Consider the following 23908-nt stretch of genomic DNA (forward strand, 5'->3'; position numbering starts at 1 on the left):
ACTCTCGCTACGTTCAAATTGTGTCCAACTGGACTAGGAACCATTACCCTATTCACTGTACCATCCAAATGGTCCCTTCCGATTTCTTCTTGTTTCGGAACCGACAAATTACTGGGCGGGCAAAAAGTTCAATGAAAGGTTATCTTCACGGAAGACTAGTCTGCAAATCTTCATACAGAAGAAGAAGGTTTTATTGGTAATTAATACAAAAAGTTTGTAGAATAAATCCACTCTAATCATTGGTTAGATAGTAATAACTTTATTAGAGCAAATCTGAATTTATATTACTTACTTATCTCAATTCCATTACTTATTTTCTTACGCTGGCCGTTTCCTTTGAAATTTGAACTGTTTATTCATTAATAAACAAAAACTATTTTCATGAACTTTCTTGTTTATTTATTCAGACATATTAGAAAAATATTTTATAGATATAGATATAAAACAAATTTAAGAAGACGATGATATTTTTAGTGCTTTTGTATTCAAGTATATAACAACTAAGATGCTTAACACTTCATGGAACGGGAAATTAAGTCTAGAAAGTTGGTACATTCTGTACATTCGGATGACATTCTATATATATACCCGTGGATGTATATGGTACTTATGGTATATTCTTTGCATATTGCGAATTTTAATTTTATATACATGTTATATACTGTATTATCTAGCCAGGATGCTGTCAAATCAACATTATAAAAATACTTTTTTATTTGTTGTTCGTTCTGTATGTTGCGTTTTGAGTGTTCCATGTAGTGAAAGTGACAGTTCCGTACTGCAAAACACTTTCGGGACGCTCTGGAGTACACAACTTTAACTTCCTCAAATGTGACTCGAGCCACTTCAATGTTGACAGTTGACAGTTTCACTTCGATGATTTTGCATAACCATAAATTTTTAATTTTCTGAAATTATTCGTTTTATCCGAAGTTTTGTTTAAATTAATGAATAATAATGAATTATGATGAAAAAGAAAACATCAGCGATGAAGAGTTCTTTATCACTTATTTTCTTTCCTCAGTGTAATTGAAAAAGTTTTGGACTCGTCAAACAAAGTAGCACTTTCAGTCCTTGGCATACAAATAAATAGTCATTGTTTGTTTACATTAAATACTAGTCCCTATTGACAGAAATTTTTTTAAATAACACTTGAATTCCGCACTTTTTATATTTCAAAATGTAAATAAAGATAAGATTTCATAATGTCAAAATAATCATTTATATTATTGATTAGTCAAATTGATAATATTTCTTAGGAATCTATGATTTAGCAAACAGTATTTTATTTGTCATAAAAGTTAGATTGGTTTGTTTATTGATAAAATGAAAATGCAATTTGTCGTAATCAAACAGAGCAAATAACATCACGTCGTTGATCATCATCATAACTTGTGTACTGAAGCGACGTTTCTAGATCTACTAATTTTTCAGTACATTATAACAAAATTAGTAAAGAGCATGCAGATCAGCTGTTATTATTAAACAGATTGAACAATTAACTTGAATTCCATATTTTCCTCTTTATCGGATTGTATAAGTGGAATATTAAGTTCGAAACTGAAGATAAACTAAAACATAATGACTTGGCTAATATATTTGAACTTGCTGTGGTGATTATGACGGGAATTACATTAGGGGACAATTAGTGTATGAGTTTTATAGAGCTAATTTAGTGTACATATTACAAGAAAAGTAGATTTTTAGGGAGATTTGACTCTTACTAAAAGTTGGATGAGAATAAACAGATCAACTCTACCTAGGAAGACTTAACTGTACCTACTGTGGTTTAGTGAAAGTTTATTCCGAGATTTTACTCTTCTCATATAACTGCGCGCGCATATTTTTGTTTTGTTTATGTTTATTCCAGCTCTAGTTGTTTACTGTCTTTACCGTTGTCTTCCCGTTCACGTGTCTATTTGATGCTATTAACAACAGCGACCAAGGATTCAGTTAAGTGTTTACATTTCAATAATTAGTTGCAGTTTGTTATAAAACTTCATTAATAGCCCAGTAAACGAAGTAGTTTAAAGTTGTAAAGTTATCTACCTAATGTGTGTCGTGATTCTCCGAATTTAAGGTTAGGTTGGGAGTTTTTGCTTTTTTATTTGTTTTTTATTTATTTATTAGGAAGACTGTTTTTCCTTACGGAAAGTCAACTTTCACTAATTCAATGTAGTAAGTGTATAATTTCATTAGATATAGTTAACTTTCTTGTTGATTAAAACATCACTGTTTCCATTTAATCAACTTTTCCTGAAAATATCAGTAAGAGTCGACTTTACCAAGGCCAAATCGGTTTTCCCCTTGCAAAAAGTCAACTTTTACTAACTCAAGGCAGTAAGAGTATACTTTCCCTAGGTCTAGTCAACTCTGTCTAGTAAATGTTGTTCAAAAATTTATCACTTTTCTCTTTTAATCAACTTTTACTAAAAAGTCCAGTAAGAGTTGACTTTACCTAGGAAGAGTCAACTCTTACTGGAGAATCCACTTTTCCTGTAATATATACATTGTATATGAGAACAAATTGCGTACGTACCTTGATTATAACTATAAATATTCAGAGACATTTCAGTGGGTTTTGATAGAGTGTGATTTTGAACATAAAAAAACTTGACAGCAGAATGTTTACGAAGTTTGATACGTAAGACGAGGTTAATAATTCTAGAAATCGTTTCTTAAATATTCCTTGCTCTGAAAGAAACGAGTAATGATTCTCCTTGCTTAAAGGAATGACGATTTTGTACAAAATGCATTGATTTTATGTCTAAATTTCCAACTCCCGTGCTGATTACCAAAAGACATCATGGTAGCATAAATTAAGTGATTTCCTTTCTAATGAAGGTTGTTTATGGCAAAAAGAAAAACCACTGCGAGTTCATTCACAGCATTGTAACAAAGTTATTACAATATACGTAGAAATTAAACAAAAATTAAGCAATTTGGCGACGATTTGTTTTGGAGGAAACTTAAGCAATATTTTAAGTCAGTAAGCTTTCATAATTGAATCCATTGGTACTTTTAAATCATTAGTTTCTTTTATAGGTTGTCAAAATTTATTTTCAGGAAAGCTGAAATTGTAAATATCACACTATCTACATCTACAATTTTTCTTTGCTGTCCACAATTACGCGAGTGAACTAATCGCAGCTTCCTCGTAACGTTTTTCAAGGCCATTGACTGAATGCAATGTCTGTGGTGTCAAAGTTTACTGAACGTCTGATTACGATGATGTTAGAAATATTTTTTCTGTTGAAACGTCTTGCTCTCACAAATGCTGTTTTACTACTATTTAATTTTGTGTCAACCGCTATACAAAGTTAAAAAAATTAATAGAATACTAGTTTAGAAGTTTTAGCCGGTTTATTGAACTAGAAAAATATTTATTATATAAATATCATAAGATATAACAATATCTGAGTACGAAATAGATAAAGAAGAATTTGTTTGGTAAGCAGAGGTCAAACTTTATCGTTAAATAATAATACAATAAAGCGTATTATACAGGATGGATACATTCAATGTTTCTAGCTGTATTGTGTGCATTCAGTAGTATATTCCTCGACAGTAAATAATGATATAAAGTATATTATTCGAGTTTGAATCATCAATTTTATGTGAGATTCGAAGACTGATTACTCTCGAAATTTTCCCTAATGGTTTGAGGGATCATTATATTAAACTATACGTCGAACTTGCAACAGTAGTCCACGGAATTGTTGAAGCATCTATTGTGGGTGTCTGTACTCTACTTCTTACTGCAATTGAACTCACGAACATTTTTTTTTTAAATTGACTCCTACTGTAGACACTGCTCGACAGTTTCCAGCGTGAGGTATACATAATTGGTAAGAATGTAACGTTATGATTGATTCATGGATAGTTCAAGGGCAGAGCAAGAACATTAACGATTGATTAAAAACTCAACGAAGAACGAAAATAAAATTTACTTTTTACTTTTTTCTATCTTCTAAAGCAAATTCTAAAAATATGAGGTTCATTCCAAATATCCTCATTGCAAATGGACGGCTCGTGGGACTCTGATTTTGTCGTTCTGAACTTTTCAAACGGTCTTTTTGGTACATGGTCCAATTTATTTGTAACAAATTAATATTTTTATTTTCGATATATCAAGCAAATCTGTTAATTCTAGTCGAATGTATTAGTATTCATAACGCTACATTGGAACATGATGTAAAGTCTGATACTGCCCACAACAACGTCTAAGTAACTTCTTAATCTCTTAGTGAGATCTCAAAATCGACGGCTGGAACAAATCTAAAATCGACAAATAAGTCATGTTGACTGAACTCTAAAAGTGTTAGGCTGAATCACATTTCCTCACTAATCCCAAAACAGTGATGAAACTCATGGAAAGTTCGCGTGCATTGAAGCTTGACGAGGTTCAATGTAATGTAAAGGTATGTCCGCACTGAAGCAACATGTGCCAACTTGTAGCAATTTTATGTTGCAACAAGCTGCTACATGATTAAATTCATTAAACATTGACATAAAACAATGTTAATGAATATTTGACAACGTTTTGTCATGATGGAGGAAGACTTATTAACTGCTACCGCGTGCTTTCTAATTTTGTGTGGTGATTCACGAAAACGGAAGCGTAAATGTTGGGTCCGTCCAAGTTTGAAGAAAAGGGAAGAATATGGTGGACGGCTTCACTGTCCTTGCAAGGGCGGACTTTGTTTTGGTCTCGAAAAAATATTAATGCATCGTAGGCAAACCACTTGGAATGAAAGTGAGCGCCTGCTCCAGATTTTTTCATGCTGCGATACTTTTTTCGCTCTTTATAAAACTGAGCCACCAAGTTACGGATTTTTCTTTTTGCCTCTCCTTGAGATGAGCACCATCATTTTTTGATTCTCTACATTTATATTTAACATTTTTAGGATTCCAAATACATGGATGTTGTCTATAATTGTCAAGTAAATTTAAACAAGGCAGTCTGTCTACAGTCTAGTCACTCAATTTGCAGCAGGTCTCAACTTGCAACAATCCGTCCACATCGAAGCAATGTTGACAAATGTTTCACTTTGTTTCATATTATCCTTTGATCTTTACCGCTAAAAACGGATTTATGCAACATACTACAACTTATTTTGAATCGCAACACCAACTTTATGCAACGCAACACAACATATTCTAACAAATATAAACATTTTATGTTGTAACAAGTTTCTGTTGTATTATGTTGGAAAATGTTGCTCCAGTGTGGACGCGCCTTAAGACATAATATGTTTTGATTATAATGAAGCTCTATTCATTGATTCATAAAAGATAAGTCCTTGATACCATTATGGATTACATGCAAGTTGCAATTTTGAGAAGAGATCTTACTTTTTGAATATCATTTATCCAAAAGTCAATCAAATCAGCTGATCGATTAAATTACATTTATTCATAGAACTTCTCTATGCTCCGTAGAAAATATATCTTCCTTGTTGGTCCATAAATTTTGTTGCTAGCTTTCATTTACAATAAAAATCCATGAACGAAATTTTTTTCAAAGAGGGAAAGTATCTAATAGTATCTAAAACAGCCACCTTTAGACAACTATTGATTGACATCCTGTAGAAATAATTACTGGGACGAAGACAGTTATACAAATGTTATCAATTTTATAGAAGCTACAAACAAGTTGTCAGTTTAGTATATTTGTCGATGAGCCGAGTAGTCGGTAATCAGTAGTTTAGTGTTTCAAGTTTGATCGCTCCTTTTAACAACTAATACCTATAAGACATATTAGAAGACTGCAGATAATAGGTAGGACTAATATTGTTTCATATTTCCGCTAATAAAATCAGAATAATTATTCTCGGAAGCAAAATGCAAATATTACTACGTTATAAAAATAGTTCCCATTGTATACATGCAATATTTTGTTACAAAAATACTGTGTGACTTTTCAATGAAAAATATTTCATTTTTCCACATCTCATTTTAGCCCTACATACGTAGTCCAGCAAGGTCCTAATTTTTTCTATTTATTTCGGAAGTTTTGCGGTCTTTCTTTTTTAAATTCGGTATAAAAGCGTGTCGGCACATCAGTGTAATACTGGTCAGTTATCGTTTTCTATTTTTCTAAATAATCAATAAAGATTACACCTTTGGACTTCTAAAACAACTTTTTGCTTTCTTGAGAGCACGTTTTTCGTATGGAGTGTATATAAACGACTGTATTTTGGATGGTATAACCAACTTTAACCTTTTTAAAACAAAAATCGGAACAACTTGTTTCAAAATAATCAAAAACCTTGACTCCTGAAGAAATTCTAAAAGACGACAAGTATTTTCTAAAAAAGTTATGCTCGTTTTTTGCTTTTTTGCTTTTATGCTGTTGAGATGAATTTTTAAAATTAAAACTTGTTGATGTGAAATATTTCAATTCTGTCCTCTTATTAAAACTATTCGACACAGGTTACAGGAGAGGATTTATACTAAATTTACAAAAAATATACAAAGTTTCGATCATGCAATTACCGAATCCAGAATTATATACAAGCCACTGATTCTGAAGGTCACCTGCCAATATTTCAGTTAATACAACTGCAGATCTCTGAATTGGATTGCTGCTTAATTTTATAATTAACGAAATGACCGAATCAATAAATATAGTAGCTTCCAGCACTACTTAAACCTGAATTCAATAAGGCGCAGTACGTTTCCTAATCAACTTTAACTTCGAAGTCGGCTAATGTTTCAATAATCGAAAAACCTACAGGAAGAAACTGTTGTTTACAATTTTAACTAAAATATAACAATGACATAATGTGATATATATATATATTATGAATTTTAATTCTGAAGATCATTTTGCGCACATAAAAAAACGCAATCGTAGAAAAATTATAGTATACGACACGCGAGAAAATGATATGTGTTTCTCTCGTTAAATATGTAAATTTCTCCATATTTATGCAACAACGAAAACATTTTTCTTTATATGAAGATTAAAACTGACTTATTTGTCAAATTCGTTTCAAAATTTTACAGATTTCATCGGAAATATATATTCGTATGTAACTCATGTTTTATATAAATCAACGCAATTCGTGTACAGAATAAAGTTAATGTTTTACTTTTATTTTTGACCAGATCCCTCGAATTCTCGAGTCAATATCCATTGCAGTTGTCTTTACTGAGATATTTCAGAGCAGATATATAACAAAATTTAAATGTACTTTCCTTTTTCTCAAAATTTAATCAAAGTAATCAATATAATTACAAAGTGAATGAAAGATATCATTAAGAAGAAATATTTGACTTCATAATGTTAGAAAGGACATTTCGAGATATGTAATTTTCACATGAAGTGCGCAATAACCGGCAAAATAGAATCAATACTCAACTTTCCTGTTTATAACCCTAAAAATACGACAAAAAATGTATTAAAATTCATTGTGTCGAATCATTGAAACCTTCAAAAATTTTCAGGGAAAGGTTAGTGCATTTCGAATAAATCAAAAATCTATCTCAGAAATTTCATGATGGCTTCATCACACATTATATCAAATAAATAATTTTTTAATTAAAGGTGGATGTTTCATAGTCATAAAATTTTTTCTCTATTCCAGATGTAACCTGTATTTTAGTTACTGAAAAGATGAAGACGTTATTATTATTTTTGGCAGTATTTATTGGTCTAACGGCGATTTATGCGAATCCTTTGACGACTCCTACACCACCGACGTTTCAAACTAATTGTGGTTATAACGTGAGTTTCATAAAAAAAATTTAAATAACCATTAATTCACTATCGACGAATTTTGAACTCAATTTAATAACAAGAATCATAAAGATTCCAAATTCTGTATAACTCCACCAAACAGGGCTTCCACAACAAAGACTTTCAAATCAAAAATTTTTCGTGACTTCTCGAAATCGTTTATCATATTAATTTAAGGTTGTTAAATTCTAAGAGAATCCATTTGATTTCATAATAAATTATTTGGGGGATAGGGGCTCTATCCCTAAATTCGGCCCCGAATCGGCACATTTAGTAGGTATACTTAGTTTATTTTTTATGTGAGAACCAAGTTGGTATCACAACAACGTTCTCCTTGATTTCTGATCATTTTTTAGATGCAATTACTTGTCCTCGGATTAAACTTCTCTATGAAAAAATAGGGAGTAACGATTGCATTCCAATAAGCTTATTTATACTAACTTTGTAATCCGCAACCTTGTCTGCTATGGGTGAAGAGGTTACATTCCTTCCCCATTTGGTTCTATTCATTGCTTCTTCTTTGACCTGTCCCCAATCAAGTTTATCCTTTCCTTTCCAGGTTGTTTGCTATTTCTGATATTACATTGCCTTCAAAATTCGCGTCTTCTTTTATTTTTTATCTTTTCGTTCACTACTACATCACCTCAACTATTCTATCCTCTTTCATTCTCACTATGTGTTCAAACCATCTCAGTTGTTCGATTTGCTGCACCGCACCCACATTCGTTATTTCTGTCTTTCGTATGTTTATCTATCATTTGCTTTGTTTCATATTGTGTCCTGTGTTTGTTTTTTTTTTGCCTTCCATTATTAATACGCCTCTTCACCAGAAACAAGTAGCAATGACTTTGTTTTCAATTTAAATTTCGAATCAACTCATCAGATTATTCAAATAACATTTTCTTCTAACTTTTAGTCGTGTCATCCAATAAAAGATGGCGATTTTATCAATGTCCATATTGTTCCTCATACACATGATGATGTCGGTTGGCTGAAGACGGTGGATCAGTACTATTATGGCAGTAAGTAATCCAATAAATTTGTTCGTTCAAAAAGCAGCTACCAATTCTTTTTAAGGTAGAAACACCATTCAAAACGCAGGAGTTCAATATATTTTGGATTCGGTTATGGATTCATTAAGAAAAGATGAAAACAGAAGGTTAGTTAATTCATAAAATGTATAAGGTGTATATGTACATCAAATTTCTATGTCTAGCAGTGTCTACCACTGAATTCAAGACATTTCTGGAATGCTTCTTTCGAAATGACTTTCATCTACACTGTTATGGCGTTCATAATGTTAATGTTTCTTTTAGCAACTTCTCAATGTTCGAAAAGACTTGGAAGTGATAAATCTGGTGGATTATTTTTAGAGGACAGAAACTCACGAAACATAAACTGTTGGTCAATTTTTCATTCATCTTTCTTTCCATATAATTTTGCAAATAATCCAATCTCTCGATTGGTAAAACACCTGCTCCAACTAATAAGTTTATCAATTGTTTTTTTGGCACTTTTTTCTACTCAATGCATTGTTAAAGATCGAAGTATGACAGGTATAGAAAGCACGGTCTTGCTAAATACAAACATTTTCTTTCTTTCTACTTGTACTGACATTATGAGTCTAGTCTATTTTCAACTTCATCAATAAAATCATGCTTGATCAATTCATTGTTTTACACAACTTCCGTGGATTGTTATCAACTGAAAAATGTTAAAGAAGAATTGAAATTATCAAATATTTTTGGGTTGTTTGAAGGTGGTATTAATACACATGACATAGTACAAAATAGAAAAGAAGCTGTTTGCTTTTGCTCTTCATATTTGTTCCATTTTACAGTGTTTATTTCTAATTAAAATAATAGATTTACTGCGTTTTCAGGTTTATCTATGTGGAAACTGCTTTCTTCTGGAAATGGTGGATAAAACAACATGATATCGTCAAAGCACGAGTAAGACGATTTGTTAATAATGGACAATTAGAATTTATAAGTGGAGGTTGGAGTATGAATGATGAAGCTACGACTCATTATCAGTCAATTATAGATCAAATGACTTGGGGATTACGGTAGGGGATTGTGGAATGATATTCCACTTAAACAAGATTAAGAATAATGAATATAAAAATAAAGGTATAATTTTTCAACTTTATTTTTGTTTACAGAAAGTTGAACGATTCTTTTGGAGAATGTGGTAGACCAAAAATGGGCTGGCAGATCGATCCGTTTGGTCATAGCAGAGAAATGGCTTCAATTTTTGCACAATTGGGATTTGACGGTTTATTATTTGGACGAATTGATTATCAAGACAAAACTCAAAGACTATCGACAAGAACACCTGAGATGGTATGGAGAGGAAGTCAAAATTTAGGTAATCAACTGTTTTTCGTATGATGAACGTTTACGAATAAAATTGTTGCAGTGATACACTCGTATTTAATGAATAAAATCATTATCAGAAATGCAAATCAACTATTAAGAAAAAACCCTTTTAAATTTAGTAGTTATTCATATTTTGCCATTTGTCAACAATAAAGTTTCAATAATGTAGGTATAGCTAGAAAAATAAATTTATTTACATATCTCATTTTTTCTTTCTTTTGTACATGTTAAAGTCAAAATGAATTTTAGGATCAAAATCGGATCTGTTCACTGGAGTTATGTTCAATGTATATTCTCCGCCCAGAGGATTTTGTTTTGATCTATTATGTTCAGATGAACCCATCATAGATGACAAAAAAAGTCCTGACTACAACGTTGATAAAAGAGTAAGCATAGAAACATTTTATAAATACATTATTTAGCAAATATCATCATAGCAATCATTGAATTTTTTGAAAAATCACTTTTGCATAAGATTAATTGCAACTCAATCTCAGATATTTCATAGTGCGCTCAATTCCTTTAAATAAAATTTTGAACTTAGAATGAATCCCAATTATCTCGTAAGATTTCTATACATTTTGTTTAAGAGATATTATGGATACAAAGACATTGTGAGGTTATTAATTGTTTAGATTCCATATTTGTTTAATTCTTGTACAGTAAAATATTTTCAATTGAAAAAAATTTATCAGGTTGATCTATTTCTTGCCCACATAACCAGCCAACTTATTTATTACGATTCAAATAACGTAATAGTCACAATGGGTGGAGATTTCAACTACCAAGATGCTGAAACATGGTTCAAAAATCTCGACAAATTGATAAGGTTTGTATTTGTTTTTTTTTCCTCTTCAGGTTACCGAGTTCTTCGAAGTGATCGATAATATTACCAAAGTTTATGATACTAACAATATTATTATTACTATGGGTGAAGACTTTAACTATCAAGACGCCCATACTTGGTTCAAAAATATTGATAAGTTGATTGCGTAAGTAAGAAAAAAAGAAAAAAATACCGCTTCCATTTTTTTAGCTTTACTTATTAAACAATTGCTTCGATAATATACTACATATCTTTATATTTGCATTATAAACAAAAAAGAGTAATTGCACGTAAAAAAATTTGATAACTACAGATGGATTATGTATCATTTCAGGCTTTAGACTCTAATCACCGCACTCCATTATATGCATTTATATTGGAAACACACATTTTAAAATAAACTTTGAGAGTTGTTTTTGGAAACACCAAAGACCTAACCATTTTTTTAATGCTTAGCCCAAATATAAAATCGGAAGATCTAACAAAATTGACTCCCATACAAGTTTCCTATTTGACCAAAAATTCTTTCTCTGTTGCATGTTACGTTATAGAAAGGATACTAGTCTCCAAATTTCGTGATTATAGCTTCAGTAGTTTCTTCTATACCATGATAAATGAATCAGTTAAGACATGATCTTCAATAAATTAAGATCATAGCTAAAAATTTGATTAAATACAAGGTAATAAAAATATATTTCTTGGAGATAACTTTATAACCGTCACTTAATAAAAGACATACAAATCGTTTTAGTATCAACTAGTGACTGGTATGTTTTATACCGATTATCATCATATTCAGTATTGATGTTTACCGATGTAGTAGTAACATCAGAAAATGGTTGATTTTTGGCAGTTGATATTCCCCACTGTAAAAACCAGTAATTGATATGATGTTGTGTATAAATTCAGATTTACAATTGTCAAACTTTTTATCAGTTCTCACTCTCGATAGTTGAGCTATTAAATTGAAAACATATCGAACTCTTAGATAATTGAATGCTGAAAAGTGTATTTTTTTACATTTGAAAGCAATTAATCATTAAAATCAAAAAAACGGATGGTTATCAGTTCAGACGGTTTGATTGTCATTAGTACGGTGACGATTCTGCGCAATAGAGATTACGTGTTCCAGCCGAGCATTTACCGTTATACGAACGATTGTTTTATGTTCCAAACGACTTAGGTACGTTTGTGAACCGTTTCCGAAACGGTCTTCTCGATACTTGGTTGATAGCAAGTACTGTTACAAGAACCGTTCCAATAATCGTTCCAAGAACGGTCCAGACTAGCAGACATATGACATTGACACATGACGTTTTAAATTGGCAGCTTCGTCTTTCATTATATAAATCGTCAACAATAAAAATTTTAATACAAATCAATATTTGTCGTTTGGAACTGGAATGTCTCCACTTTGCATTGAGCTTAGAATAATTAACAAATTCCGAATTTTTTCATTAAAATTATATCAATGATTTTTTTCTTTTGATATTGCGGACACTATTATATTTAATACCAATATTTTAGAGATAAATACCTAATTGAGTTTTTAAATAAATTGAAGCTTAAAATGTTGTTTAATGGATGTCTTTGCAAGCAATCTTGAATTTTTTTAAAAGTATCTATATCTGAATAATCGAATACTTTATCTATCTGTTTAAAATAGTCTAAGATCGAAGTAGATAGTGGACTAGCAGAAAGAAATACAAACTATAATATGAGGTATATTTTGTTATAAAAATAAGTTTGGTGGACTGGTGTGTTTCCAATCGAAAGGATTCATAATGAAACAGCTCAATTAATCAATGACATTTTGTATTTTTTTCGCTCCGTATTCAACGTTATTGATATTTTTAGTTATGCTAACGCTAGACAAGCTAACGGCTCAAAATATAATTTACTCTATTCCACACCTTCTTGTTATATAAAAGCTATATATGATCAAACCCATGGAAAGAAAAAATGGTTCCAAAAACAAGACGACTTCTTCCCTTACGCATCCGATCCTCACGCTTTCTGGACTGGTTACTTCACTTCAAGGCCAACAATTAAAAGATTTGAACGAGAAGGAAATAACTTTTTACAAGTAAGTATTTGACATGTGACTCGCTTTAGTTTTCTAGTGCCCAATATTTATAACCGTAAATAAATAGAAATTTACAGCTATTATCAACTAAGTATACTTAGTATCCTACCTATAAGGGTACTAGAGATTTTTCAATGAAAAAGTGACATGTACTTGGAATATGTTCGAATTTTCAATGTGAGCGTGCTTTTCATCAGCATTATATGGTTATAAAAATTTTGACAAATGACATCGGAAGTATCGCAGAAACTAACAATATAATAACCACTTTCATCAAACCAATTTCGTAGTATGTCTACATTGCTGATTCTTTTCGGAGAACACCATTCACTCTTTTAACTAAAGGAGAGGGCGATATATAGAATGGATAACTTCGACCATATCCGAAGAATAAGTGGAAGAGTCTATTTGTTTTGCGCATGATATCATGTTGACACAGGAGAATAGAAAAAGAAGGATCACCTATTGTTATTAAAATCAATCAAACTCTATTAAGTTAATGCTTGATTTTCCTTTTGCTTTTATAGGTATGCAAACAACTGTATACTTTAGCTGACTTAGATCCTATCGACAAAGTAGATCTTAATGTCCTTCGTGAAGCGATGGGAGTGATGCAACATCACGACGCTATAACAGGTACTGAAAAACAACATGTCGCTAATGATTATACTAGAATTTTATCAAATGGTTTCCAAGAGTGCGAATGGATAACTAAAACGGCTCTAAGGTATGAAATAGTCGTTAAAACACAAATTGATAATAATTATCTTTTTTTTTTTTTGTAGTAAATTAGTCGTTCAGAAAACCAAAAACCATGTGCGTGATGGACCAATACCTGCAACCCGATTTACGACTTGTCCATTAGTTAATATGAGTCAATGCGCTTTTACGGAAACAAACAATGATTTCGTTGTAACAATATACAATCCTTTGAGCAGAATCGTTGATAAATTTATCAGAGTACCAATTACTGGTAATAAATATTCAGTAAAGGACCCAGAAGGTAATTGTTGTTGAAAACTCATGATGATTCCCAGTTGATAAAGCAAATTTCCGCTTGTAGGTACAGAAATAGTAACTCAAATAGTTCCAGTTTCCCAAGGGGTTCTCACAATACCTGGTAGAAAGAGCCGGGCTCAAAACGAATTAGTATTCCAGGCAGCAGACATACCACCTCTTGGTTTTAAGTCATATTTCGTACAATCAATTGAAAGCAACGATATACCAAAATATCAATCCGTTGAAAATGATACAACAGAAGTAAGTAACGCAAATTAGGAATACGTAAACGTTGATAAGGAATTTGCGGATGCTGGGATTTTGTTCAAATTTAATTCAAAACAAACACACACGCTTAAACAAAAGTTAGAACTGGGTTTTGGAATGTTAGAAAGATGATTACAATATTGGTAATGAGAATAAGGATAATTCAAGAGATACTGCAGAGGCAATAAGGTGAATAAGCTGATTTAATCGTAGTCCAAAGTCGCGCCTTGAAGTTAAAGCTTCGAAATCTTTTTCAATTGCGATTCTTGGATATAAGATTAAAAAGTCGCAGTTGTTTCCTTTGGTACGAACTTTAATCACGTTTGATCACAATGACTAAGTTGGAATTTATCGGAGGAAACTCAGACAATATTGTTTCGGGGTGATAACCCTAGACAGATATCAACATTTAGTCAATTTTTTTCAACATCAAACAAATGTAACAGTTGAAAAAACTTCTCTGTCTACTAGAAACGTAAATAAAGTGGATATAGATCCAAAAATCAGTGAAAATATAATGAAATAATTCCACAAGTTTCTCATTTATTATATACTTTTTAGGGAGCTGAATTCGACATTGATCCTCAAACAGGTTTAATCACTCAAATAACCACCAACGGTCTGACGATAGATTTTGCTCAAGAATTCCTCTATTACAAAGGATTTGTAGGAAACAATTCGATATTTAGCAATAGATCATCAGGTGCCTACATTTTTAGACCTTACGGTGACACATTTAAGGTAGCTAATAAAGCCGAATTCCAAGTGCATAAAGGTCCGATTGTATCTGAGGTTCATCAGAAATTCAGCGATTGGATAAGTCAAATTATTAGAGTATACGAAGGACAAAACTATATTGAATTCGATTGGCTAATTGGACCTATACCAATTGAGTAAGTAATATATATCTAGGCACCAACAAATAATTACCAGTTACCAACATAAACTGTTGGTATGTACCCCGATTTATAGTTCATATATTCATTTTGCAAATATTTTAGTGATTCGCATGGTAAAGAGATAATTACAAGATATAAAACTTCAATAAAATCGAATTCGACTTTCTACACTGATTCCAATGGTCGTGAAACCATAATGAGGATAAGGAACTTCAGACCAACATGGAATTTAAGATTAAAAGAAAACGTATCTGGAAATTATTATCCTGTAACGACAAAAATAGCAATTAAGGATGAAAATGTACAATTAGCAATACTAACTGATAGAGCAGAAGGAGGTAGCAGTTTGAAAGATGGGGAAATTGAGCTAATGGTAAGTATAAAGAAAAGTTATCTATAAATATAGATTGGAATAATATTTCTCTTACAGATTCATAGAAATTGTTTACACGATGATGCTTTTGGTGTTGGTGAAGCTTTGAATGAAACTGCATTTGGTAAGGGTTTAGTTGCCAGAGGTACTCACTATGTTACTTTGGGAAGTGTTCGCGAAAATAAAGACGGTAAGTCCACAAAATAAGAATTTTAAAAAATGTTTATACTGCTAGCTACAAAAAGTCGTATGCATTGGTCTAAGCTTCTGTATTTTATACTTAGCAAATTGATGATATTTTCTTCGTTTTAATTTCCATCTCACTGCCACGGAGATCACTTTTCCGATAATCTTTCTTGTTATAATAGAAATCTTTAGGAGTTATTTTAAGTTAATGCTTTCTTATAGAGATGGCGCTTGATTTGTAGAAATAGTAGTTTAATGTTCTATGTACATAGTTTTGTTTTTGTAGTTGAGTATTATTGAGAAAAGTAAGGTTAAGTTAATATATGGTTTTACCGGGTTTTTTAGCACATGGTTGGTTTTATAAGATATAAGTGATAGATGATGTATATATATGAAGATGTAAATAAAATGTATATAAAGACCTAGATTGATTTTAATCAACACTGCTGTGTAACAAATAACAACATTTCTTTTCTGCTGATACCACCCTTGTCAATAATGGAAACTTTATCTTTTCCTAAAAAAACAAATAGGAGATACGATGTTATAAAATTAAAAGCTTTATGAGACGCAAGGGAATGAAATTGTTCTAATCAATAACACAAAATGAAGAAAATAATGTTTATTTGTTAAATATATAAAAAAACAAACAGGTATACATTGCGTTAAGTTAGATTCTATTTTAAATTGAAAGTTTATTGAAATTAGTGAACAAAGGGATTATAAAATCCGTGGTAATCAACTGCTTTTAAAAATTGTAGATGATTCATCTCTTTTCATGGGCAATGGTTCTTCACAAAGGTTCTTGTTTCCACCAATATATGGCTATTCCATTTTCCTGTACCATCCTCAAGCGCCTTCTCACGAGGCCTTCTTTTCCCTCATTTTAAAATTGTACAGGATGTAATTATGACAAGCTTGTGTTTGTTTGAAATATACAATTTCAGCTTGTACTAGTTGTACAGTTTGAAAGCACTTATGTTTCTGTAATGGCCTTCAGCTTATCTGTTTTTTTTGCTCTTGCTACTTCTTCTGATACTGAATGTTTTTCATAAACTTCATAGCTTACATTCGACTCTTCAAACAAACTAAAATCTCTGATGAAAAATTCTTTGGTAATTTCATATTTTCGCGGTCCCCTCGTTTTTTGGCTCTCGAAAAATTATCCGATTTCATAATCTACACAAAAATGAACAAATCGAAAAAAAATTATACAAAAATGTTGATTTATCATGTTTTTACAATTAAAAATAATAACAATTTCTCTTAAAATTAACCTTTTCTCACATATAATCGTTTGTAACTTTTTTATTAAGTAATAATTAAAGTTCTTTGAACAAAACCATTCTTAAAATCACGGGGGGTGTTTGAAAAGTTTGAAAATGTGAACATTTGTTCTGAATTTTTAGCACACCCCGCCCTATTCTAACCTAACCAAATAATTTTTTCTTTTTTTATTCCCTTAACTTTTTAACTTAAAATACGAAATTTTGATTTTACGACGACAATTTGTTTTTGCAGACGTGTTTTTGAAATGCTACGGTACATTTAAATAATTTGACTATAAATATTTTTAATGCACTCAAACTAACGTCAGCATCGGTGGTTCAGTGGTAGAATGCTCGCCTGCCACGCGGGCGGCCCGGGTTCGATTCCCGGCCGATGCAATTTTTTTTTAAAATATATAATTATATATTTTAGGTAAAACAGCCTCAGCTCAAGAAAGAAAATTAATTCAAAAGAAATTATTATCAGCGTGGACATTTGTCTCTGATACGGAGAATTTATCTTTCGAACAATATAAAACCAAATATATCATGGAGGTAAATAAATATATATATACAAAAATGAGGGAATGATTTCGGATTAAAATAATTATCTTTTTCATTTTCAGTATGCTGGATTGAAACGAAGTTTGCCAGATAACGTTCAAATTTTGACTCTAGAACCATGGAAAGCAGACACATTTTTATTAAGGCTAGAGCACGTGATAGAAATTCACGAAGATGCTAAATTGTCCTTACCAGTAACAGTTGATTTGAAAGTAAGTTCTAATAAATCTTTGGAAATATAACACACACTCATATTACCCCTGTATTATTTTTATTATTTATAGACTTAATTCCTTATTCTTCAAAAGTCAAACAGGTTTCATACATTCTTGTATTTTGCAAACTGAGATTTGTACATGCAGTGTGTCCATCTCGATTAGCAGCAAAATAATTATTCACCAAAACAGCCATCAGCTATTAAAATTTTTTTTAGCCGTATACGAGGGATTTAAAAAAATATGAATTATTGTCAACAGTAAAGTATCTTAATTTTTTATAATATCGAAAATACTGTAAACTATATGTGTTTACAAAATGTTTGGATCCATGATTTTACTGTAGCAAATTCCCCATTCCTGTAGCAAATGTGAAACGACACATTTTCAATATAATGACTCATTTGCACTTGACGTCTTTTATTTCAGGACTTATTTGCACCATTCGAAATATCAAACCTGCAGGAAACAACTCTGGGTGGTAATCAATGGTTATCAGAAAATCACCGACTTCAGTTTAATGTTGGTTCAACTCTTGAAGATTTGTGGGCAGATGAAAAAATTTCCGAATACCAAAAATGGGCGCAAAATAAATGGAAAGCAAATTTGAAGGAGCGCGTTATAGCAGAAGCAAAAGATCTGTCAGACGATGTTGATAATTTGAAAATTCTTCTTAATCCTATGCAGATTCGTACATTTATTTTAAATATTAAAAAATGATTTTGATGAATGAAATATATTTTTTCTCGTATGTTACGTGTTTTATTCTAGAATAATACAATGTATTTTAAAGTTATTCTACCCTAGTACCCTAGGATAATTGTAAAATGAGTTGCCTAATCATCACCCACATATTTGTAAAATGAGTTGCCTAATCATCACCCACATATTTGTAAAATGAGTTGTCTACGTATTGGTAACTATATTACGATTTAAAAGATGAACAGATATATACAAATATAATAGGGTGCAAAATGAAAATATCTTCTACGGCGATGGTAAAATATTTGGTTGTACGTCACAAGAATGCTTCAAAAGTACTTATAATATCCCATATTAAATAATGAAATAGATACTCATGGTTGCAATCTGCGTTGCTTGAATTTTAAAAATTTCTCTAATTCTTTCAAAGCTCTCTTGTCATGGGTCGTCGTGAACGTTAGTCATGACGTCAAAAGTGACGATTTCGCCGCGATCACAACGATAGTAGTCACAAAAGAGTTTTAGTGAAATGCACCCATAGTCTAATGTCCAAAGGTTGCAAATGTTGGAAATGTCATGTGATTTATGTCAAGTATTTTCATAGTATTTAAATTTGTGGGTTACTTGGTTATCAAAATTTGCTTAATTTATTAAAAAATACAAAATTTTTTTACTGAACAATAACGCTTGCGTATAATACGTCAGTAGATAAACTATCTGTCAACATCAAAAGAATGACATCAGCTGTTAAATGTTAAATTGATCCACAAAAAGTACTAATAAAACATTTCAAACCACTAATATTAAAAATGGAAGGAAATAAAGATGAAGCTCTACATTGTATTGAATTAGCGGAAAAATATATCAGAGATAAAAACAGAGAAAAAGCTGAAAAATATTTGTTGAAAGCCGAAAAATTGTTCCCCACGCATAAAGCCAAAGGTATTTATTACTAATATTTGCATATTAAATATATGTATCTATAATAACAAATTACTAAAACCTTATACATATTTCGCATATTTATCGTTAAATATTTGATACTTTTGGGATTTAGTTGTTTGGTGAGTATTTCAATGACAAGCAGCTAGTTATTTGTTTAAAACATGAAGAAAAAACAGTTAATTCTAATTAAATAATAATCCAAATTCAAGGATGAAACTTTGTGACTTCTAGATCTTTTGATTCAAATAAATCTAATGGCGCCGAGTAATGCTGAAAATACCCAACCTAGAAAAAGAACAACAGCCCAGAAACCAGTAGAAACAGAAAGTAAAACTCCTGATTATACCCCAGAACAGGAGGAAGCAGTTAAGAGGATTAAAAAATGCAAAGATTATTATGAAATTTTAGGGGTTAGTAAAGATGCTACTGATTCAGAAATTAAAAAAGCATATAAAAAATTGGCACTGCAAATGCACCCTGATAAAAATAAATGTCCTGGTGCATCTGAAGCTTTTAAAGCTGTTGGTAAGTAACAAATTTTAATATATATATATATATATATATATATATATATATATATATATATATATATATATATATATATATATATATTTAATAATTATAATTTCCAAAGGGACAATTAAAAATTGATTTTGAGTTACTTTTTTTATCTTTCTATGTAATACTGCTCAGAATATCGGACTTTTCTTATACTTTCTAAGAATAGCAGATTTTACATGAAATATTTTTATTATCTTAATCTAACTAGCAGTAATTCAAGTATATCACTGAAAGTAAAAATAAAATAAGGCTAGGGGTGTATAACAAATTGGAATATGTGGATCTTATATGTCTTGTGAAATATTCAATTTGTTCTAAACCGAAATGTTGCTAAGCTGTAACTTTCATATAGAAGTTAATATTATTGAAGATGCTGACAAGTGTTGAATCAATCAGAAATACAACAATCCACAGGGATAGCCAGCCAGCCTCAAAAACAATAGCATCGATAGTGGTAATTAATGAGCTTTTGTGAGGTACTCTCCTAGTTTTGTGACACTAAATAAGCTTGCATATGAATGCAAAAAGGGCTGCAAGGAGAAGGATGCTAAAGAAGCAGTTACAGTGCTACTACCAATGGATTTGTTGGAAGATACTATTGGCACAGAAATCAGAATCATACATCAGGGTATATGGTCACACAGAAGTAATTACACAATATCCACAGCAAATTAGTTTATTGAAGGGTGTAGTCCTAATAATTGATTTTTTTTTAATTGAAATGAATCATATAAAATCTAACTATAACTATACTCCTTTAGTATGAACTAATTAACTTACAATCTCTTAGCCATGCTGGTGAGAAGAAATAAAAAGTCCATTAGGAGATGTTAAAATAATCATGCCAATAAAGTTTTTTCTGATTTTGAGTGATATAAAAAAAACAGAGAGCTGTTCTGTAGCCTTACAAAGATTGTCTGAATTTATTGAGGTGTTAACCATTTTTAACTTATCAGGAAATGCAGTTGCCGTTCTAACAGATACTGAGAAAAGAAAACAGTATGACTTGTATGGATCAGATGAAGACAGGGTATCCTCACATTCACATCATCATACGTTTACGAGGGGATTTGAGTCTGATGCGACAGCCGAAGAGTTATTCAATATGTTTTTCGGTGGAGGTTTCAGTGGTTCAAATGTTTATGTTCGAAGAGGCGGCCGATGGCAAAGACAAACTACTTCTAGTCAGTCACATCAGGAACATCATGGACATCACAGGGAGGTAATAACTTTGAAAAATGAAAAAGTAGTATAGTAAGTTTTTATTTATATGTTTTTAGCAACAAAGTAGTTATACTGCATTCATTCAACTGTTACCCATTTTGTTGGCAATATTATTATCTATGGCATCAAGTTTATTCATTTCTGATCCAGCTTATAGCTTACAAGCCAGCTCGTAAGTATTATCTTCTCATATCAATCTGCTATTTTGATAATATTATCAAATTTTAAGGAAACTCTTTTGTTTTCCAGAAAATATCCCATACTACGGAAAACATACAATCTGAACATACCTTATTACGTAAAAGATAATTTCCATCTGGAATATCAAGGATCCGTGAAACGATTAGAGATGTCAGTGGAAGAAGAATATATACAGACGTTAAAACATGCCTGCTACAGGGAAAAGAGCTACAGTAATTGCGTTTTTTATGTCATATATGAAATATTTTCGAGAATCACTCGTTTCGTTCAAATTGTTGTCAAGATATTGAAAACCCAGGAATATGATTGCAGTAACTATTGAATCAATATTAGAAACCCATTTATTTTTTGTGATATAAATAACTGTGATATTTGGTAATACAGGAATTTGAACGGAATGAGCTTTTATTTTATTATATATCTACAATTGAAATGCTTTAAAAATGGAAAATCACAAAAGTTACAGTGAAAGCAAGGATAAATTATTATTCAAGAGAAATGAGTAAACTGATTGCTTTTCTCAGTGGATTGACAAATGAATAAAAATACAGATTATTCCTCACATTAAGCATAGAAAAGAAAGTTGACTTCATTTTTTTTGCTTTATACTCGACGAATTATCGTTTTAGTAAAACTCACGCACACACAACGTACGGTTTTCTCCCGAGAAAATTCAATAGCAACTAAATTTCCAAGAGGTAGCCTACCGATTGATATATATCTCCCACGCTCCTTTGAATATTCATACAATAAGTGAAGGTAAACTTTGTTTGAGAGACCTTATATAAAGTTTCAAAAATCATGAAACAACTTGTAGGGCTCCAAATAATTCAGGTATACAAGCATACATTGGAAAATGTAATTCTTTATAACTTCTTAAAGTTCGTGCGGAAACTAAGTACTTCAGTCTGTCCTAATTCAGTCAAGGGTGGCCAATGGTCCTTATATTCCTCCATATCTTCGTATCGCAGCTCAAACTTGTCACAACCACACTTTCTTCTGATAGTGCTCACGCTCATGAGGAGTTAATTTCTCACTATATCCCCTTTACTTCTTCAAACAATAATAACTAGTAATACTCCGGAATGTCCTCTCTCCTTGAAACGCATCAACAACATGGCCGACGCCTTGTTGTCATGATTGCTTAATAGATGGACCTCGCGTGGCGTCGCCGTGCACCCCAAGGATCCAAGTAAAATATATTTTTTTATTTTTTTGCAGAAGAATCGATGATATGGAAAGCACGGAATTTCGGAGATCAAGAACTATACCATAACGCCCAAAATTTGAAAATGCCTTCTTGTGAACAACTACAAAACCTTAGGAATAGATAATTGAAATAAAATAACGAATTATATATTATTATATTACTTCACCAATTTATAGGAGGTTATTTAACGACAGTCTTATTTATTTTTTCCAATCGTTATGAGGTTTTATTATGGAAGTCTTAGAAATATAGGTCTATGTATGAATAGTTAAATATTTGATAAGAGTGTAAAATAATTTTAACATTTAAAACTGTCACAAGTGGATTAATATAAGAGGAAGTTGTTAGTCAATTTTCAAATATATCATATTCTATCAAATATCATACACTGTACAGTGGCCGTTTTACGGACACGGACTTCAATACTTTTGTTTAAATTTGTGTGAGTTTTCTGTTTTAGGTTATCCCAGATAAATAATAAAATTTTGTATATACAAGAATTCTTATAACTCTACTAAACCTACAGTTGAAGTTCTTATAATTAATTCAAGAAATGTATACCAAAGTTGAAAGACTTTAAAAATTCTCTACCATTCTTATATATATTGTGAAAAATGACGTTGCAATGACATTATTACAATTACAAACTATCTTCAACAATGACAGTAATGAATGTTTTGTTGATATATCTGGTTGTTGACTATTTATTGTTTTATCTCGTTAAATATCACAGGAATTCTTTAAAAATGTCAAATTTATTTATTTGTTGTAAATTTATGTGAATATATTATTAATAAATGTAAGTGGAAAATATTTTCGTTTTCTTAAGTGAAGAATCAGAATATTTGGATCGAAGCAGAAAAAATATTGAAAGTGATCAATACGGCTACATAGATCAACCGGGGATCTCCTTGTTATCAAAGTATGGACTGAAGTTATAGAAGAACGAGGGGAATTCCAGAGCAATCGCAGCCTTTTGACAGGATTTAGCATGTCAACCTTCTAAATAAATTCAGATCACACGATCACTCATCGACTGGTTTAGTAGCTTTCTCAAAAACTGATCCGGGCGTTTCCCAGAGATGCATCTTGTCACCTACTCTCTTTCTACTTTACAACAACGATCTACTCGACAAAATCACAAATCCGATCTTTAGCTTCGCCGACGGTAGCACACTAGTGTCTTCGTCTGGACAAAATTTCAGGATATAAATCTCCTTTGGCAGGTCCATCAAATAAGGATCACCAATAAGCAAA

General features: G+C 31.3%; 2 protein-coding genes and 1 non-coding gene across 12 annotated transcripts; all 3 read left to right on the forward strand.

Moving 5' to 3' along the window:
* The first annotated feature begins 1432 nt into the window (after positions 1–1432).
* Positions 1433–18559, forward strand: LOC130897112 (lysosomal alpha-mannosidase-like). 10 transcript variants are annotated; one of them, XM_057805721.1, is made up of 18 exons: positions 1433–1952; positions 7593–7732; positions 8661–8770; positions 8826–8903; positions 9627–9812; positions 9909–10114; positions 10375–10511; positions 10984–11117; positions 12809–13037; positions 13565–13764; positions 13823–14040; positions 14101–14297; positions 14865–15196; positions 15305–15575; positions 15633–15765; positions 17463–17584; positions 17656–17805; positions 18238–18559. In XM_057805721.1, exons 2-18 carry the CDS (start codon positions 7622–7624, stop codon positions 18526–18528), a joined length of 3105 nt encoding a protein of 1034 aa, XP_057661704.1. In that variant the 5' UTR covers positions 1433–1952; positions 7593–7621; the 3' UTR covers positions 18529–18559. The 10 variants fall into 10 exon arrangements, with proteins under 10 accessions (XP_057661704.1, XP_057661696.1, XP_057661699.1 ...); XM_057805713.1 differs by lacking the exon at positions 10984–11117 and adding an exon at positions 10821–10954 and having other exon boundaries at positions 1789–1952; XM_057805716.1 differs by having other exon boundaries at positions 1792–1952; positions 8661–8766; positions 8822–8903.
* Positions 17358–17428, forward strand: Trnag-gcc (transfer RNA glycine (anticodon GCC)). Its single transcript has one exon. It is a non-coding gene; the product is annotated as a tRNA-Gly (tRNA).
* A 410-nt stretch (positions 18560–18969) lies between the features above and the next one.
* Positions 18970–23462, forward strand: LOC130897119 (dnaJ homolog subfamily B member 12). The gene is made up of 6 exons (XM_057805735.1): positions 18970–19452; positions 19687–19980; positions 20973–21238; positions 21297–21412; positions 21490–21653; positions 22663–23462. Exons 1-6 carry the CDS (start codon positions 19320–19322, stop codon positions 22773–22775), a joined length of 1086 nt encoding a protein of 361 aa, XP_057661718.1. The 5' UTR covers positions 18970–19319; the 3' UTR covers positions 22776–23462.
* The last annotated feature ends 446 nt before the right edge of the window (positions 23463–23908 follow it).

Source organism: Diorhabda carinulata, chromosome 8 (genome assembly GCF_026250575.1).
Source record: "Diorhabda carinulata isolate Delta chromosome 8, icDioCari1.1, whole genome shotgun sequence".
In the NCBI taxonomy this organism is placed as follows: Eukaryota; Metazoa; Arthropoda; class Insecta; order Coleoptera; family Chrysomelidae; genus Diorhabda; species Diorhabda carinulata.